Source organism: Dromaius novaehollandiae, chromosome 17 (genome assembly GCF_036370855.1).
Source record: "Dromaius novaehollandiae isolate bDroNov1 chromosome 17, bDroNov1.hap1, whole genome shotgun sequence".
NCBI lineage: Eukaryota > Metazoa > Chordata > Aves > Casuariiformes > Dromaiidae > Dromaius > Dromaius novaehollandiae.
This window is the reverse complement of record NC_088114.1, coordinates 8,143,509-8,163,635: the sequence shown is the minus strand read 5'-3', so window position 1 is coordinate 8,163,635 and position 20,127 is coordinate 8,143,509. Positions and strand designations below refer to the sequence as shown.

General features: G+C 44.4%; 1 protein-coding gene across 2 annotated transcripts in view; it reads left to right on the top strand.

Annotated features, from left to right (window-relative positions):
- Positions 1–20,127, top strand: part of GALNT9 (polypeptide N-acetylgalactosaminyltransferase 9) — a 221,812-nt gene that overhangs the window by 55,425 nt on the left and 146,260 nt on the right. Inside the window, exon 2 of one of the 2 annotated variants that reach the window (XM_064522068.1) lies at positions 2,505–2,659. Coding sequence is in view for 1 of the 2 variants with exons in the window: in XM_026095321.2 (XP_025951106.1) it covers positions 2,419–2,659 (241 nt within the window). In the remaining variant the exon portion in view is untranslated. Of the gene's footprint in view, positions 1–2,375; positions 2,660–20,127 lie in introns of those variants that run through there. The other variant, XM_026095321.2, reaches the window with a different exon arrangement.

Below are 20,127 nucleotides of genomic sequence, written 5' to 3'. Positions count from 1 at the left end.
ATATGGGGCAAACTACCAATGCCTCGTGTGTTCCCATTTGTAGGGCAGGTCAGCAATCACAGCTGGTTGATATGTTTTCAACAAAGTATATTCATTGGAATCCAAATGCTGCATGTATTGATTTTGATCAGATTTTCTACTGGTAATATAGGCATTTCTGAGGGAAGAAAAATTGGAACCTGAGCCTTTTGGGTAAGAAGCAGTGGTTTCAACTCAGTCCTGTTTGCGTGAAAATAATTCAAAGCTTTTTGGTTTTGTTCCGATGCAAAATGAAAATACATTTTCTGACCTTGAAAGTTCCCCTAAAACACTGCTGCCATCCTTCAGTCCACTCTACTAGTATGTCCTTTGTAAACTGCTTTGAGATCTTTCAATGAGCAGCGATGTTTAAGAGCTATCTGTTGTTTGAATGGGGTTAGGGAGGTAAGGTTGCAGCCGTATAAGCGTATTCTCCTGTTCTCCTCTACGTACTGTAGACCATCTTAAGCTGACTGTTTAAGAACATTTACTTAGCAAAAGTAAGTAACTGTTTCACCTAAATCACATCATAGATGAAATCATGTCTTTAAAAGAACCCATGTAAAGCTGTGGTGATATGAAAAAAGCATCAAACCGCAGTTAACTCTCTGCAATAGTCAAAGGTGTTTTTTAACTCTTAGGGTAAGTTGCATGCTAGTGTGTCAGAATCCAAACTGAATTCTTGCAGCCAGCTTGTAAACTTGAGTTTACAATGGAAATACTGATCAACAAGCTCTTAACCATATCAAGACCAGCAGGTGTTGCTATAATATATTAAATGCTATGGAGATATCTAATAAGCTACACCTGAGTATTAGTTCAATACCTTTTCTTAAATCAAATTGATATTTTCTAGGAAAATGTAATGCTATGACAGACTTTCAATAAGAATACTACTAAAACATTCAAAACACTGGAAAATTGCAGATTCAGAGCTGCGTCTGCTGAAATAACCGAGAGTTTTACTACTGCTTCAGTGAAAGAAGATCTGACCTAGCATTTATGTATTGACAATTTAGTGCATTTAAGAGTAAACAGTACTGCTGAAAGTAACCAAATCTTATGCAGATGTCTAGATAAGTACCTCTGTGCAAGAGAAGAAGGTGCAGAAACCTGTGGGCCTCTCTTGCCAGAGATGAGGTTAGATTATGATGAAATTCCAATCCAGGCTTGTGCTGCCCTGCCGATCCCCACGGTGCCCGGGGTTTGTAGGTGATCTCCGAAGGACAAGGGCAGAATTTCTCCGAGGCAGAAGCACAGACTTACAGCCTCAAGGGCCTTGCAGAGGCTGAACAACCCGCAGGTCAGAGGCAGGACAGCAGCGGGGAGTCTGTCCCCAGGTAACCCTGGGTAGGCCTTTCTGGAGGAGAGTAAACTCAAGGAGGCTCTGATTTTTGCTGGGTCTTGAGCTCAGCAGCTCCTGAGAATCAAGAAGGATAGAGGGACAAAGGGGAAAAAATCCCACATCCAGGATTATATTATGGTATGCAGCCCTCTGAAGAGAGATGGTATGCAAAGGAGTACCACCCTAAGTACGAATGCAGAAGCTGCCAGCAGAGAGGGCTTAGTCTACCTTGTGTCCACAGGTGAATAGCTTAGATCTGTTGTTAGCTCTTCAGCAGTTGCTGGATGTACGTTTGACAGTAAGGACCTAGGCTGCTTTTCTCCACCTGTATGTGCTCGGCAAGAACTTCTCTCGCGTGTGGAAGTGCTCCCGGTCGTGTCAGTGCCAGGTGTGGGATCACTGGCCACTGTTGTGCTTGAGGCTGCCGGGAACCCCCCCGAGCTGAGCGCAGCAGTAGCTCTGCTCCCGCTGGGAGCCTGCGAGTTGGGTTCAGCCCGTTTTCGGCCGGGAGGCGGGATGGGGCGTCACTTCACCTGCAGGGCTGGCACCAGCGGCGAAGGACCGTGCGCCTGCCCTGGCCCCGGCACTGCCCCCGGGGCCGCCGGGCTGGGCCTGGCCCGTTGTCTCCAGGGACAACAGGGAGCAAAACATGGCCCCTCCGGGGCGGAGGGCGCCGGCTCGCTGGCGGCTCGGCAGGCCGGGGCGCGGAGGGGCGGCGCGGCGCGGCGGCTCCGCCGCGTGCATGTAGATGAGCTCCCCCGGAGCACGTCACTCCGCACCGGCGCTCTGCGTTTGGGGCGGCTGCGAGCGAGGGCGGAGGAGAGGCGGCGGCACGGCGCCGGCAGCGCCCGCCGCCCTCCCGCGCCGCCCCCGATGCCGCGCAGCCCGCCCGGGCGCTGCCGCCGCGGGGCCAGCGCGGCCGCCGGGCGGGGAGCGGCGGCGCCGCGGTGCTGAAGGACAGCTCCGCTCCGCTCCGCGCCCCTGCGCGCCGCCGCCTCCCCGCGCCGCCCGCCACCATGCCGTGAGGTGCCCGCTCCAGCACGGCGGCGGCTCCCATGGCGGTGGCACGGAAGATCAAAACTTTGTTGACGGTGAACATCTTGGTCTTCGTGGGCATCATCCTCTTCTCCGTGTACTGCAGGATCCAGGACCGCTCCCAGGAGCTGGTGCAGATCGTCAGGAGCGCCGACCGCCGCGCCAGGAGCCGGGGCGCCAAGGTGGGCAGCCTGGCGGACAGGGAGTCCATCCTGCAGCGCCTGGACCACCTGGAGGAAGTGGTGTACAACCAGCTAAATGGTACGGAGGGCTGGGGGGGCACGGAGCGCCTCGCGGCGCCGGTCCCGCTGCGCACCGTGTCCTGGGGAGGGTGCCGCGGGTGGGGAAGAGCGTCCGGAGTGCACACGCACTGGGGAGGGAAGCCTGTGTACCGTGGGTGCGTGTGCCCTGTGTCTGCTGGAGAGGAAAAGAGGGAATTGGTAGCTGCAGGTTGTTGCTGGAGGACTTGTGGGGGACAGCCTCCATCCCCAAACTCTGTCCAAAGTCAGGGCTTCCTAAATAGAGACAAAGTTAAGGAGACTGTAGAGTTGAGGAGGAGGATGTAAGGATTGGTTGAAGTCCCCGTGCGCTGTACCTAGGTTTTACGGTTTGCCTGGATGTATTAACTGTGCCTGGGTACTTATGTGTTTATATAGCAGATGCATTGTTAGTTTGTAGCTAGAAGTCATATCCTTGGTCTTAGAATTACTTTAAAAACACTCTGCTCAGTTCTTATACTGTGTGCTTTTAATGGTCTAGTTAAATACAGCACCCACGTGTTTCTTTAATGACTTTGCCATTTAAATTTGGTATTATCTTCGGTGAGGAGGGGAAGCAACCACCACTTCCTTATTATCACCTTCAATTCTAATTTACTAGCCTTGAAAAATCTTGGTAGGTAAGCAAAGAGCCCCTTCTATGGTAATTAGAACAGGCTAAGCCATGAAAGTTGTTAAAGGACAGCTAACCTTTCATACAGAAACTAATTTTTCCAAACAAGTGCAGTTGTATTTGCACAGATTCATAAAGTTCTGAATGGGAAACATTAGGGACTTAAGTATGTGGTTAAATACATCAGAGCTTTGGACAAGAAGAGGTCGAACAAGTAAACTTTTACATGATGTTATAATATAAATGTAACATTTAGCATCTAGCACCACATAAAACTTCCTGCGTAAGTATGTTTAAGTATACCAAATATGCTTCTAGGGTGGCTGTGAAAATCTTCTTACTCATAACATTGATTTAACAAAGGCTACTGCAGTCTCAAAATGCAGACAAATAGCAGGGTTCATATAAAGTCTATTCCCTGTTACTACTTTCTGAATGACTGTATAAATCTAAGCAGCTTAGACTGTTATGGTAATATGCAGTCTGTGCCAGCAAGTATTGCAGAATAGACGTTCCCTTACATGCAATCACATGCACACGTGTGTGTGTAAATGGGGAACAGAGAAGAGGAATGTGGAGTTGTGGGTGGTAGTCACATAAGTACATACATGTGAATTGGAGGGAAAGTGTCTACATCTGTGTTTCCTAATGATGTTTTTTAGACGTTTTGAAGAATGCAGGATTTAAGAGGGAAATCCTCCTTCCAAATTCAGTGCAGCCATAGGGTGCCCAAAGTGAAATAGCTCGTCCCTGGGCTGTGTCCATCGCAGCTGAATTGGATGGGTCTCTTTGGCCCAAATTGATTTGTCCTTGGCAGTGTTGATAGGTAAGACTTCGGGCAGGATTATTTTACCGGCTCTGGGTTCATCTCAGCATAGCATCCACTGGAGAATCAGCGGGAGTCCTTAGCGTACGGGGCAGGCACCACTGCACATAATGACCGCGGCTTAACATGGAACAGGAAGTTCTCTGTAACCTACATCTCTGTTTTGGGGTTTTTTTTCCTTCTTCTTTAATCTGGTTTTATGGATGTGGAAATTCACAGCAATATTAGTATTTAATTAAAAGGCTGTGTTGCTCCTAAGGGTAACAATAAGCACTGTGGGCAGTTTTTTCTTCTTGAAGGTTCTTCAATGGGGAAATACAGAAAGTTTTTCAAGCTGAGCCATTCAGATTCCCTATTCATTTTCCCTTCAGTTTTTCTCTGACATAGTTGGGTTTTTTATTGCACAGATTAATTATTTTGCTATCTGACAATTTCTCTCTTTTTTCCCTCCTGTGGCAACAAAAGCAGAAAGTCCTTAAAAAAAAATGAGGAGGAGCCCCACTGAAGTGGTCAGAGTTGCATCACTGTAGTGAAATCAGGCTCCAAGCATCTGTGTTTGGGTTTAGCTCAATGGCATTCCTTTTTAATATCATGACTCATTACTTAATGGATATAATGCTGCTCTGGCAGCATTTAGATTCAAGGGAGCCTGGCTGTGACAATGTTGTATGGTGTCTGACGGAGAGACTGGTGTTAGGTAAACAGCTGGCTTCAGAGCTGCTGTTTCGTCCTAGTGTCCAGCAGGTTTCAGACGTTACCCTATCTAGTGTTTTATCATAAGGGTAGAGAGCCATCTGAGGCCTTCCTGGACGTTGGCTTTTTAATGAGGTGGGTCACAATCACGTTTAGAGGAAAAGAATGATATTGGTAGATGGACTTTATTCTTAGGGGATATGAATTCCTTGCACACCCAGACCTCCTGCAAGCACCCAAAAGAGGTTGAGTCCACCCCAATGTTATTGTTATAGTAGGTCTGTCCAGATCAGTATTTTAATTTTCTGCTCTTGGTTCTTTCTAGTTTGGGATCAGCAAATTTAGAACCACCTATTAAGTACTTTATATTGGTGGTTATAAAGTCGTAGTGTTTTTTTAATCTGTTTTTCTCTTCTATTTGGATTATTCTTAAACTAGAAAGATTTCATCTGTATTTTCCAGGGACTCAGTTGAAGATCCAGGGTAATAGGCACTTCTGTGAGAGACCAGCCCTGCAGCTGCAGCCATGCAGAATTTGGTTTCTGTCACCCCTATTTGTTTTCATGCAATCAGAGAAATGTTATCTTAAAGCACAGCTTCTGTAAGGTAATATAAATACAAGCACTAATGTTACAAGTGCATCGGGATGCAACCTAAAACTGATCACTGGAGACCTCATTAACTTTTCAGTCTGAATAAACTGAATAAGAACTGTGCTTGCAATGCCTATGGAAGTATGTGCAGAGCACGGAAGACCATAAATGAAAGCCAGCAGAAAGCTGGTCCTTGCAATTATCTCTGGCAAAACAAGAATTTTTAGAATGGAGTGAATGAGAATGGCCACAAATCAATGCAGGGATGTGCAGACATACTCCCAAACAATAGTTTTCAGCTGGCTTGCACTTTGATTTTTGATCAACTTAGAAAAATCATATTTTTGAAAGCTTTCTTTATGCCCAGTTGCTGCTCTTTTTGGTGGAAATAAGTGGGTGGAGCATACAAAGGAAAAGGAAAGGAATGAAATGTGGCTGTGGAATTTCCTTGGTGAAGTCCCTTATGTATCTTGTCAATGTTTGGTTTCAATTATAACATTTATTTTGAAAAACTGCATTATTCTAGATGAAGTTCATCAATCTGTGTATTCTTCCATTTTTGCTGTGATTTTACTATTGATGAGTATTTCTTACTATCAGTTAACATAAAGGTGTAAGACCAGGTAGACTTCAGAGCAGTTCATGAAATGGCATAATGATATACTATGGCATAACAAAATACCTTGCTGTTTTGTTCCTTTGCCTTTTTTTTTTTTTTTTTTTTAAATAAAGGGGAAAAAGCAACAAGATCTGACTGGATTTTTTTCCCTAATCGATTTTGTATCTGAGTCTATTGCTAATGATTTACCATAGAGAATAAAGAATTTTTGATGCCCCAGCTAGAGCATAACCTTTCATGCAAAAAGCAATTGAAGGGTCAGACTACAGTTTCACTGTAATTGCCTTTTTCCCTTTTCACTGTCTCTTTCCAGTAATACACAACAATCAATACAGCATGTAATTAGATTTCATTCAGTCTGCAAAGATTAAGAGAGTTTTCATCTTCTCATTATGTATGCTCACATCATGTCTTCCTACCCATGTCTTCTACATTAGACCTCTTTGACCTGTTCTACTGCAGACATGGAGGGATAAGTTTGGAATAGTCCCTTGAATTTGGCAGATTATCATTTTTTACGCATCATAATTTGATTTTGCTCTCTTTGGGAAGATTAAATACAACAGCAATTTCCATTTTGATAAATGGGTTTTATATTGCGTATGCATTTCATGGAGAAGGCTGGGAAAAAAGTGGACAATTCATGTAATTGCAGCACACTGGCTTAAAATGATGGAAATAGCAGGTCCTAGGTGCAAGGACTGATTCATGCAGACTGTGACTCCTGATTTTTAGAGTGTACTGGAAGCAAAGTGATTGCATTTAAAATTCAGCCTGGCAATCTGCATAGTTAAAAGGTACAGTAGTATTTTTAAAAGGACAGTTTATTCTTTGTAGGCAAGGGGCTGGTTGAAAATGGTTCCAAATTTCCATATTGAAAAAGGTTTGGGAACAGGCGGCAAATGAATCATGTGAATGTCCACATCGGATTTGTCAAAAAGAAGCTTTTAGAGTTGGCAACTTTCAGCTGAAGAGTAATTCCTTTGCAGAAAAGAGAGGCAAAGCCATGTGCACATGGGGGAAGATGAAGTGTGGCTGCCAGCCTTGCATTAAAGAAACTGCACCTTCTCATACCCACATACAGATTTTCATGTTATAAGTATTTAATTTGATTATGGTGTGATGCTAACATGCGTCTGACAACATTAGCAAGTAATTATTCCCAAGAAGCAGCAACTCACTTGCAGGGACTGCTCCTTGCCATGTGTTTTCCTTATTCTAATGAGAGGCTTCTTGATATAGTCTCACTTTGAGTTTTTAAGAGATGCAAGGTGGGGCCAAGTGAAGGCAGGAGTGAAAAATATTAACTAGAACTTTTTTTTCAAGTCAGACTGCAGTTTCTCTGTTCACCACATGGCACAGAGCAAGTGTTCTCACTTGTTCTGGATCAGTTGCTCATGCTGAGGTAACTAAATGTTGTTACAGGCCTGACCTTCTGTATTGCAAAGTGATGAAGTCTAAAAGGCCTGATGTCAACTTGACATTGGCTTTAGCTGCATTAATCTTGATTTATGTAACTGAGGGAAGGGCTGGGTCTGCAGAACGCTGTAGCGTTTGCCAGAACTTTAGCTGTAAAGGTCCATTGATTTGCAGCTTCTGCAGTCTGGTTCTACTCCTGTACTATTTGGGCATGAAGTGAAGCCCAGGAGATTGCTTTTGTAGGTGATGATGGGGGCTTGAAGCCAAACATAAAGCCTAGTACAAGGCAAAGTTTTCACCCAAGGAAAGTTGACAGCAGCCATAAATCATGATCAGTGATTTCGGGAAGGCCAAGATTTTATTCCCCCAAAATGAAGGAAGAAGATATGATAAGCGGATATTTGTATTGGCCCTATAAAAATATAATGTAATATCCTAAACAATCATCCTCTCTTCAGTCACATTAGGAAGAAAATGCCTAAACATATGGTAGAAAGAGGAGGTAAAATTCTTATTTAAAATGGGCAAACCTGCATTCAACGCTTCAAAATAGTGACAAATATGAAAAATATATCTCTATTCCAGCAGCACATCAGTGATTTTAGAGTCTCTCCCTGTGCTCTGTTTCATGTACTGCTAACCATTTCCTATGTAAAGTTTCTGCTTTTTGCTTTTGTTAGCTGGTAAGAAAGCTTATTTTGACAGAAAAGTCATGTGGTAGTTCTATCATTGACTCATTTGTGTAGAACTTGAATCATTTGAACTATATAGGATTAAATGTAATGCTTACAGAGGTGGAAAGAAGATCTTTGACTGATGTTGGTTTTGTTGCCTTTTTGAAGATATCCCAGTTCAGTTTCTTTCCATTTCTTTGTAGATGTTAGAATTGGAAAAGCAAATGTGATGCTGTCCTCCTTTAGTGAAGAGCTACGCTGTGGTCCATGCACATCTAACCAACAGACAGGTTTTGAGGATTAAAAAAACCTGGCTTTAACTTTAAAGTCTTGATGGTAGGTGGTTGGGTGGGTTGGTTTTGAGTTTGGGTTTTTTTGTGTGTTTGATTTTTCAGAAAATTAAGGCAAGTTGTAGATAAACCAACAGCATCATTTAAAAATGCGGTTCCAGGCACTGAGTGCATGGCTGTTCTCCAAGGAAATAATAAGATTTATGAAAGGAAGGAACAGAAATGAGTCATGTTTAACAAATCTCTCTTTTATTAATGCCCCTCTCTAACCTTACTAATGGGTACTCAGTCTCTCTTTCTTTCTCACTACGTTTGGCATATTTTTTGTTATTGTTATTATTTGTGGGGTTTCACTTGCTAGTCATTTCCATCACTTATTTTAATAAACTGAAGAGGGGGGAAAAAGGAAAAAGAACCTGTGATGGTCTGGATAACAGGAAAGAAGGAAGCCAATGGCAGCAGAGTAGCTTCCAATGTTGTTGTAGTCCTATTGATCAAAATTGTCTTCTGGAATAGAGAACTTCAGCTTCTGAGAATGAAAACCAGATAGAGATCCTCCCACTGACCTAAAGTCATCTTCTCCTGAGAGCACAGAGCTAAAGCAGCAAAGTCTTAATTGGATGTGTTGATGACTTGTACCTGCCTTTTCTAAAACCCGCAGGTATGGTGCCGTGGAAATGGCTATGTGTATATGAAAGCCTTATAGGTGGAGGCAACCCACCTTTTAAAGACAGCATGGCAGATGCAAGTAGATTGAAAGTTGTCTTTCTGCCCTATAGTTTTTACCTTCTCAGGTGTTCTCTACTATGGACATTTCCCAAAAAGTTTTGGAGACATGCTACAGTGCAGCTGGTTACCCAGCAAGTCCTGTAGGACAGAAGAAGCATGAACCTGTAGCAAGGCTGTCTCTTGAATCAAGATGTGCAACTTGCAGAAAAGAAAGGAGCTGTCGGGGAGCAGCGTGATGTACCTTGTCTCAGATCCCCTCATTTAGTTGGAATTACTTTGAGTTTAAATGCATGGTAGTAGTGTTAGGGGTGTATGTGAGAATCTTGGTTCTGTGATTTACTTCTCAGTGTAATCTGTTAGGCTTTCTTGTGCTTGTGCTGCAAACTCTCCGGTACAGCTGAAGCAGTACGGAGCTTCACCTGGAGAAGATCCCTTAAAAGCTTGATAGGCTTCATCTTGTTAATGCTGTCTGGCTGATGATTTCTGTTCACTCCTCTCTCATTGCCCACAATACCCATATCAGTAGCTTTCAAGAGTGCAGCAAAGATGAAGATAATCCATATTTCTTCTATGGCTTTGTTTTTTTGAACTCTGAAGCAGTAGGAAAAGGGCCTTCAGTTGCATCACCTGGAAGTCCTCTAAAACAGTGAATCAAGGATGGAGTTGCCATTTGTGGGAAAACGGTCCTTTTTTCAGACTGAGTCTCACCAATTGGCTTGCCAAAATGATGTCTTTTAGAACGTGTGATCTGGTGAAGATCTAAATGAAAGGAGCCATGTGTGTATATGCAAACCTCCAGATGTCCAAGGAATTGGTATTTTGGGGCTGCGTTCTGCTTTCTCCTCCCTCTATTTGACATTCGCTTCCCACTGTGAGGGAACATGGGCTTGTTAGTCTGTGGTTCTTTGCACTAGCTTTTTATTTCATCTGGTTTAGCTAACTTGGACTCATTGTAATGCGTGAGAAGACAGTGCAGCAGCACTTTGTGCAAAATCTGGTAGAGCTGTCCAGAAGGCCTTTCACAGCAGTTCCGTATCCCTATTATTATATTTCTCAGACCTTTTCATTTCTGTATGCTTAAGGGCTTTTCTGGGGTTTTTTTTGTTTGTTTTTAAACACCTCTTATGTCATCTTGCCAAAATATGTATTGAGAGGGCCTTCCTAGTAAGAGGAAGAAATGAATGTCCTCAGAGTAAAGTAGACCTGCTTGCTGTTTGCCATCAACCTAAGCTACTTGGTGTATGTTCTGCAGAGCCTTGCGAAGTTGTCCCGTGAAGCAAATGTGGCCATTTGCCTCTTCCTTTATTTTGCTTGGATGACTAGTTCTGATGGATCTCTGCTGTCAGGCCAAGGATGAGCCTGGGACCATGAATGGTTTTGTAGCCTCAGTAAGGAGAATCCTTCTTAGTGAAACACTGTAGTAAAAAAGACCCAGTTCTGGGAATCTCTGGCAAATGGAGAAAGGCCTATTAATTTTTTTTTTAAGTATGTCCTTGATTACCAGCTTTAGAGGTGAGTCCAAGGACAGCTGCAGGAGAAATAGTAAAAGATAGAATAGACCTGATTCTGCTTTGTCATTCTGAGCTGTGTGGACACAGTTTCCTTTGGAGCAGAAAAGATGTCTTAAAAAAATGAGCAAAACCTTTTTAGAAGAGGCGAGAATATAGACTTCTGAATATTTTAAGCTTTGTACCACCTCCTACAGAGCTGTTCTGTAGAAGCCCTTTCATTTTCCACCATGATCTGATTTATACTTTTAATACTTGAGCTGTAATTTGCATGTCATCCTGGGAGAGTGGGCAATGATTAAGGAAACTAAACCAAGGAAAAGGTCTTTGAAACTGCTTCTGTAAACAATGCTACTGTGGTTCTGTCAGGCAGAGGTGTCTGGTGCCAGAAGGCTGCAGGAGAGTTACTTAATTCACAGAGTGGTTTGGAAGTCACATCTACATAACCGAAACTCAGTGGATTCCTCGCTGGCTGAAGTATGCCTGAAGTATAACGGAACACTTTGGGATTCAGGGATTCTTCAGTGCATTTGCTTCAGTCTTAACCTCCTGGTTGAATGTTAGAGCAAATATCTAAGAGGTTGCTCTAATGCCAGTGTCTCTCTTGGGTTGAATACCCACTGTAAAATGACATACCTTCAGCAAAAGCCATCCTCTTCCCCAGCACAGCCATGGTACCGCCTTCCTCTCTGCAAGGCTAAGACATGCATGTGGAAAGCAGCTGCTGATGTAGAGGCCTTTGGTATCTGTATGCCACTGAACTCTACTCCAGAAGGACAACTTTTTGGCTGTACAGTCCACCACTTTCCCCTCTTCAGGCAATTAACTGAAGCAGGAGAGACAGGAGAAAATCTGAGCCTGTGTAGGCAAGGGGCAGCTGAGGAACTCTGTTCTCTACCTTTTACCTGTGTTGCAGAGACGCTTATACCGACAGCCTGGTTGCCTTCGCTGGAATACTCATGGCAGCAAGTGCTCACTAGCAGAAGAGTCGCAAACACTTTATAAGGGATGATTCAACTCAGGTTTGCTAGAGCCTGGCATGTGAATCACTGCCTGGTACAAGCAGCATAAGAGCTCTCCCAACTAGGCTTTAATGTAGATACACTGATCAGGGGAAGAAATAGATTCCGCCAGGTCTCTCTTGTACGTGAAGTCCTTCAAATATTCAGATAATATGAAACACAAGTATTACCTACAGAGATTTGCATAGGGCTGTGTTAGACTATGCAGCGATATCTGTGAAGGGTATTCTTTGCCATGGTGAGACATCTATGACTTCACAGGCTCAGGAAGCTCAGAGCTGGTCTCTTTGGGATTGCCGGTGTGTTACTCATCTTTGTTCCTGGGGAGAACTGTTAAAAAGCATGTCTGTGATGCAGGCAGTAGTTGTTTAGTCAGGAATCCAGGTAAGGTACAAACCCACCACTTCTTTAAGCAAACCCCAGGTCCTGCTGACCCCTGTTCTGTTGTCATCAGAGAGTTGTCTGGGCAGTAACACATTGCACTGGCTGTATGGGGTACCCAGCTGTCTCGTTCAGTTAGGCTCGAGTGGGTTTGTCTGCTCATTTTTATGTATGCAGCAGTGATCCAGATTGTCCTTGGCTTCAGCTCACCCAGGCAGTTAGTGCTGTTGAAGTCCGTTGCCCAAACGCATCCCTGCTGTTGATCCAGAAGGATCAGCACAGCCCGGAGTTACCAGCATAGTAACTCCAGTGGTTAACCTGGCCAAATGAAGCTACTTCTGCCACAGAATGAACAGTATATTGGCTAGTTATGATGATATATGTGTAGTATAAAGATGAATTCGTGCTGAGTCTCTGCACTGCTTTATTATGGTGGAGAATAGGATTTTCTCTCCTTGAAGGTTTTGGAGTGATTCCCCTTTTTAGTACAGAACCGATGAGCTTTGTGTTTCTGCCTCTGAGTCTTTGATTGTTTCTGTATTTGTGCTGTTTGGCTCCAGTTTGGCTCCAGTTTGCATTGTGCAAAATGAAGCGCACAAACCAGGAGGTCAAATTAGCAGCGTTATTGTGCCTATCTGAGGAGGCTCTGTTTAGAGACTGATTTATCTGTTTCCACAGCACTGCACAGTACTGTGTCCCTCCTGCGGAGCAAACTGGAATGCTCTTCTCACATCCTGCCCATTAGGTTCTCCGGTGGTCACAAGCCCCCCATCCCTCAGCTACACCCTGTGCTCCTGTGGACGCAGGTCCCCTGTCCCTCAGTTAAGGTCTGTGTTGCAGAAAGCCTTTCACTTTGACCTTAGAGACCTGCTTCTGTCTATGGTCGTATGTGTCTCAGTTCGACAGTGATGGGCAGACCGGTGCCTAACTTGCACTGAATCTAACTGGGATCCAAAACTAGACTTTGCCTAAAAAGATTTGATCCAGTGAGTATTTTAAGTGTGCAATTAAATGTGCAATTAAATGCATATGGGTTAGCTGCATCCTAGCTGAATGGTTTAACCACTAGTCTGTTGTTTAAAAATTAAAAGCAAAAGCAGGGCCATGTAACTTTCCTTCAGGTGGAGAATAAGACCCTTTCCGCATCCTTTAAAGCTGCGAGGCTTAAGGGGGCAGGTATTTACAGACTTCAAAGCAAGGATGGGATTTTTGGCTGCCACCTTTTCAGCATCCTCTGCTGACCAGCTCTGACGAGCTGCCTCCGGAGGCTCAGGCAAGGGCTTGACTCTCCCTGGAGGAACGGCAGGTCCTCGGTGCAAGCCTTCAGCTCTCACCCCAGAGGCTGACGCGCGGGAGTTCGCCTTGCGGCGCTCGCTGCCCTGCAGCGCTTCGGGCTACAGCAAAAGACGCCACGTGCGCAGGGTCACACACAGCGTCCGCAATATCCGTTTCCCGCAGCTCTCACCCACATCTTGGCCAAGGCAGTGCCGGACCATCCCCGCAGCCGAAGGGGCTTTGTTGCACAGGAGCTCATTTTTCTTGGAGGGTGTCCGCCAGGACAGCTGAAAGCCCTCTCCTGCAAGGCTGGAGAAGTTTGCTGCTCATTTTGTCTCTGTGGCGTTTTTGGTGGGGTGATGGGGTTAATTGGTTGTTTTTCATTTGGATTCTTTGTGCTGGTTTCGTATTTTATTCAGCAATGGGGCCTCACTGCCCTTTTTGAAATTGAATTTATTTTTTCTGCAGCTCTCCAATGCCTCTAGGATGTGAAGCTTTTGTAAATAAAAATGTATTTTTGTTATATTAACCCATTTTCAAGCAAGCTTTGTGTGGTAGGAAAGATTGGTGGTATTCTTTCCTGTGCATACTGAACTGAAGGCAGTGATAAGACTAAAAATATCCCCAATTGAAACAGCATTGTGTAACCCAAAGGTTGGTCTTCCTCGGGATTAAAATTTGCAGTTGCTTTATAGATTCCTTGTCAGGGAGATTTCTAGTCATCTAGCCGTGTGTAAAATGAGGCTACTGATAGCGACACAATTTTCAGTCCCATCGGTGGCTGCTTTACCACTGACACAAACCTGCTGATTGGAAAGGTTCGGATACCCGTTGGGCTGATGTCAGCTCACAGACGCGGCTCACGTATTCCCGCGATGGTGTTTGTGTTACAAGCGCTGTGTTAGAGGTGCTGAGCACGGACTGGGTACTGTTCACACCTCTAAAAGGAAAAGCAGACTTTGCCACATGGAGCTGTTAATCCTAACGCACGATGATAGATTGCAGGTGGTGCCACGTAACAGATGGGAGAGGAGTGTAAGGCAAGAGGAGCTGGTCATGTTTGAGCTGTTAAACAAGCGAATACTGAGCTGCCCAACTGTTGAGTTAGCTGACACATAAAGCACATACAGCAATGCTGGGTATGACTTGGGAAGAGGGGCACTGGAGTGATTCAAGTGTTAGCCCTCATTAACGTGGGGGTTGGAAACCACATTTATTTCATAGTTCTGTGTTTTAATTTCTGCGTCATGTGGGTGATTCCCAGAACCCAGATCTGTGAATTCAGGCTTCTGACTTGAAACACAGTCACAGGGACTTGATGGCTGAACTGGAGCCTGCTTGTGTGTTCCTTCTCAGTGACCAACATTTGCTGCCACTTTTAAATGATCTTCTGTATCTAAAAAGAAAAACCTGCTAGAGGCTGCATCTCTCAGTGCCTGCAGAACGTCTTTTGTTTGTTTAATACTACTACTGTAGGGAACAATGAAAAGATTGTGGGTATTCATTAGAAATTTCTCATCTTTCTTCAGTGTAATATTTGGCAAACTCATTCGACATGTACTGCCTGGGATGCTCCTTTAGGCGTAGGTCTGAACGTGCTAGGAGCTGCCCAGAGCACTGGGCTCTCGGCTGCTCCAGCTTTAGGCTGGCAATAGCAACGATCTTTGATTTCAGACCTGTGCCAGTCTGATCCTCGTCCTGAAACAGATCCATCTGGCTTAATGCATTTTCATTCAACAGAAGATTAATTCCAGGACAGAAGTGGCTTTCATGATGCTGATGTCCAGTGGGGTTACTTGTAAAGCCTTCTGCTTTCTGAAAGTGCCACCCTGGTACGGTTCCCACAGTCCTGCATTCCCATTTCAGGCCTGCAGAACCCCAGGCCAGACTGCGGAGAGCTCTCTTAGGTGGGTTCAGGGGATTAAGAATTTCTGCTTCGATTCCTTCTGAACCTGGCTTGCCTGACAAGTGGGTTCTTTGTCTCCCTCTTTCTGCCACGCATTCAGAAGTTCACAAAGTGAGATTTTTAAAGTGTTCCTTGTGCAATGAGAAGATCGAACAGAAGCTATGCAGGAATTGAGGAGAAAAGTTCATGAGAGACCACAGACGCGGCCTGGCTCTGGAGCTGGGATGGTGTAGCCCGCTGTGCCGCCAGCGTGCCAAGGGGCCCAGGCGGAGTGACACAACCCTCAGGGAAGGGGCTGCTCATTGCAGGGGGCATTTCTGCATATGTTGCAATATTTGGTGTTCAGGCATCTCTCAGCCTTTCGTCATACTGACAAGGAGTTGGAAAACAAATACTGCTGTCTCAGAGACACAATGGAGGCTGTGGAAGAATGACACTGGTGAAATTCTTACTATTGAAATCTCTTATAGCTGGCGAAGTAAGCATGGGATGGGAGAACTGCAGCTGGGGTCTGCATGAGTCACCCTGGGACTGCCCTAGCCTGGAGGAGAGGTTGAGTTCTCCTCTACAGTACAGCGTGCAACAGGCTATTCTGGTAGAGTCCACAACAGAGACTTGATAATTCATGTTAATGTAGTTACTGATAACCATTCTGGACCAGAATTTCAAGTGATGAAAGCTTTCTTTTAATGCATCATAGTCTATTCATGGCAGTAGGAGCAAGATCAAAATCAGGCCCAAAGGGCAGGACAGCTAATGCAGGATCAAAATCAACTGGATGTGAGTAGGAGATGCTCTGTGAATACTGAGATGTCCTCTGTACGCTGGTTTTGTACTGTCAGAAAGCAAAATTAGATATTCCTGGCAAGTAATTTGTTTCAGAAAAGGAAGTCATCACATGGTATTTGTTTTTGTTGTTGAACTGGGAGAAGATACTTCTGATCTGTTTGATAGGTGATGTTGCGTTCTTATGGCTTCCCTGTGCTAGGTGTGAGTGTCAGCAAATAGCTGTGACGCTAGAGGGTGATTATTTTCAAAACAATTTTGACATGTCCTGAACTGACAAATTCCATTTTAAAATGTTTGATATGCTGTCAAATGTGGGCTTTGGGAGCGTACCTTGCTTTACACGCTTTTCAAAGGTGGGGAAAGGGACGAAGAACATCCCTCCCATTAAATAAGCAGAGGAGGGATTAGTCTCTTAATAAATGTCGGGAGAAGCAGGCGGAATTGTATGGAGAGGTGTCTCCTGCTGTCATTATAGTGCCTCACCTCTGAGTCTGTCTCTCTAGCTTCCTCAGGTGAGAAGCACTAATTTAGTGAGTTGGGCATTTCCACGTGAATTTTCTTAACATGGTATCTGTACAGGGAAAGTGTTTTTAAATGGGGTCACAGACATACCTCATTATTTTTTCTAAGGAGTCCCCTAATCTGTGACCTAAAAGCATGCTGTTTTATCACCTTGCCTGGTTCTCATCGTTGCCTGTAGCACCTGACAAGAAGTGTATGTAAGCTCACGGAAAACGGGGACCTGGGGCTAAAGGAGCAGTTCCAGGGCAAGCTTTTGAGAAAATATTTAGAGCTGATGCAATACAAGACTGGGGCTTAGGAGGCATGGATTCATTTCCAGGTGTGCCTTTGCTGTGCTCCCGGTCTGTGGTGCCTGGTCACCTCTCTGTGCTTCTCCTGCCCCTCCCCATACGTGTCCTCTATTTAGCCAAGAAAGTCTGACTCCAGGCTTGTCTGTGCAGAGGCTGTCCTGGTGGTATGGTAAGCAATGATGTAAGTACCATTACAAACCTAGATGCCTAGTAATTACAACAATTAACTCTAAAAATAAGTGTTTAGTTCCATGAGCAGCGAAAGCGAGAAAGCCTGCTTTCTTACAAATCGGTGTCTTAGAGGTGAATTCTTGGGGGTCCCCGATAGCTCTGATGGTTCTCTCGTATTTGAGGTTTCACTGAACCTCTTCTCTCAGTAGGAGCATTTTAATGCCACTGTCTTCCCAGATGTCAACTTTTGTGACACTTGCAGAAATGTAATTTTTGGAGACCTCTGACTGTCTGCCAAGCTTTGGCTGAAATTAGACACCGGCCTCAAAATGTAATGAGCGGAGGTGAGAGGAGGGTTTGTGAGAGGGGAACAGACTGACAGGCAAATACAGACAGCATGATCCCACAAACTGCTTTTCCTTAGGAAACCAGGCTAAAAATCCTATCAATGACAAATGGGATTTTTACTCATTTAAACACAAAGATGAAAGTGAAATCCTTAGCTTTTAAGGGAACCAGGCTGAGATCTCCACACTGATTCCTTTGCTTGCTTTGTTGATTGCTGAGATACGCTAACTTGAGCAAATTTTCTCTCCTTTTGTCTTTACTTGAGTTAATAGCTATAGCAGCATGACATTTCCCCGAGACCACACTAGTGTTGTAGGACAGCCTCCTTTATTTGCAGCTTCCTAAAATGGCAGAGTCGGGTCCCACCAGCTTGTCTCATTGCCCTTCAGCAGTGACTGAATGATTAAATTATGCAAGGACCAGAGAAAATGCTCCTGTGCTGCTCAGTGCTATGCAGAAAGAAGCGTGCTCAGCTGCTCGTCATCAAACACCTTTTATGGCCCGGGGGCTCCACATTAGCTTTCACTGGGACCACTTGTTGCTGGAAAGCTCCTCCTGCTTGTGGGGAAGCCTGGCTGTGGCCTGAAGTTCATGCAGAACTGGATGGCACGTCTGCTCCATGTCCTTGAGGAAGGATAAATCCAAGCTGTAAGCTCAGACCTCAGTGCCCTGAAATTCACATATAGTGTTTTGATTCATACCTGCCTCTTCACTGAAGCATCATCTTCTCCCATATAAAGGCAGCTTCTCTCACTGCCCTCACCTCTTTTTTTACTGTGTAATTTAACATTTCATAGTATAGCCTAAAGTACAAACCTGGGACACATGAGGGGATAGGAACATTCATTCATTTTACAGAATTTCTTGGTAAAATAAAGGAAAGCTTGAAGAAGAAAATGAATCTCAGAAAACTTGCATGTCTTCTTACATTACCTTGCTGTAAAACAGATAAGCACTATTGCAGTCAGTGGAAGGTGAACTGGAGAAGACTCATCCAGAGTTTCTAATGCTCAGCTATTGCCTTTATATATGGTCTGAATTCTATATATGAGAGATGGCTTTGAAGGCTCTCCAGGTGGATCAAAGAGGTGTGTGGTTAACAGTTGTACCCCCTTTGCCAAGCAAAGCCCACTTTGTCTTGGAGTGAGTTTGTCAGAGCCTCAACTAGCTGTAGTTCACAGTCAGTTCTTAAAAATCCCAACACGCCGTGAAGCTGATCTTGTTAATAATGGATCAGGCATTATAGCAGTGCTGTTTTTTTAAAGTGCCTGTAACAGTGGATCATAGCTTTTCCACTCCTGGAAGTCTGAGTCAATTTATCTTTATATCAACAATAAACCAGAAAGGGCAGAAATCAAAGTGCTCAATGCTTTTATTACTGCTTTTAAATAAAACATTGTGCCAATAGTTTTTCCTAATATTACATCTTTATTTTCTCAAATGCATTGACAATTGCTATTTATCCTTGTTTCTCTTTCTTTTGCAAAACTACCTCATCCTCTTATTAACATTCTTGAGAAAATGCTACCTAATTCTTTTTATATTTCCCTAACAAACCCCTGATTAATTACATGTTATAAGTTGTCCGTAGGACATTGCGCCTTTTGTTTCTAGATAAATTTTTTATGAATTTCAAGAGGGAACACCTTTTCTCTTTAGAAACAAAACCAAATCCTGGCTCAGCGTTTCCTTAAGCAATAGCAAGGCACTCCAAATCCAAGTAGGAGGACATTGCTTTTTTCCCCAGTTGTGTTAAGGAAACCATTTGAAGATTAAATTGAAAGTGGTGGCAGGAGGGACTGAGAAGGTTCATCTTGTTGTTGTTTGCAGAGACTGGAACAGAATTCATTGACTTGGTTGGTTTTCCCAAATTTTCATTGCTTTTTTTATTTTCTTTCATGTGATGAGCAATGTTTTTTCCACCTTCTTCTCCAGATTGGGAATTGTGGTAACAGCAGATTGGCGCTGGGGCCCGGGGAAGGCTGGGACAAGCGCCGTGCACCTAAGCAGAGGGCCCTGAGGAGCACTCGCACGGAGAGGTTGCTGTCGCTAGCGCTCGGCAGCAGCAGGAGTGGATTTTGAGAAAACCCCGACGCATGTGTCCAAGCGACCCAAGCGGCATTGTCTGAGCCTGCCTGCCTGCCTGTCCCTTTGTGTGCGATCCTCTCCGAGCAGGAAGGCATAGGGCCTCTGGTCCTAGCACATCCTCCAAAAAATCTGTTAGAAACGGGGCTCCCAATATGTGTCACCAGTAAGGACCTTCTGCATAGTAGCTGTCTTCATCCGTTGTGGCTTCAAAAGTGTCATGACTTGTTGGTCTGTCAGCATTTTAGTTTAGATTGTGGATTCTGGGCTGTAGTTTTGCTGTTACTAAAATTTACCATGTCTGTTTGTGGACTGGCCTGTCCCACTGGTAGAAAATTAAATCATATGCGGATTAAGAGGTTGATGGGAGGTGATGCTACAGCCTGGCACTGACAAGCAAGGCACAGCTGTGGTGCTGTTGATGTGAGATAGGAAAATAAAAGCCAAGAAAAGGGAAAGGAAGAAAAGCAGAGATGTGGGTTCTGTCTCAAACCATATTTCTAAGCCAAACTTTCTGAGAGGTGTCAAAGATGCACCTGAAAGAGGCACACAAACATAGTTCAAGAAAGATGAACCTTCCATACAGAGGTAAAATAGTCCATCAAGGAAGTGAGAGTGCTTTGGAGCCAGCCTTCAATATTGCTGTGTGATGATGCAAAGTATGTCACCCGTGAAGGGCCTACAAGGCAATGTCGCGG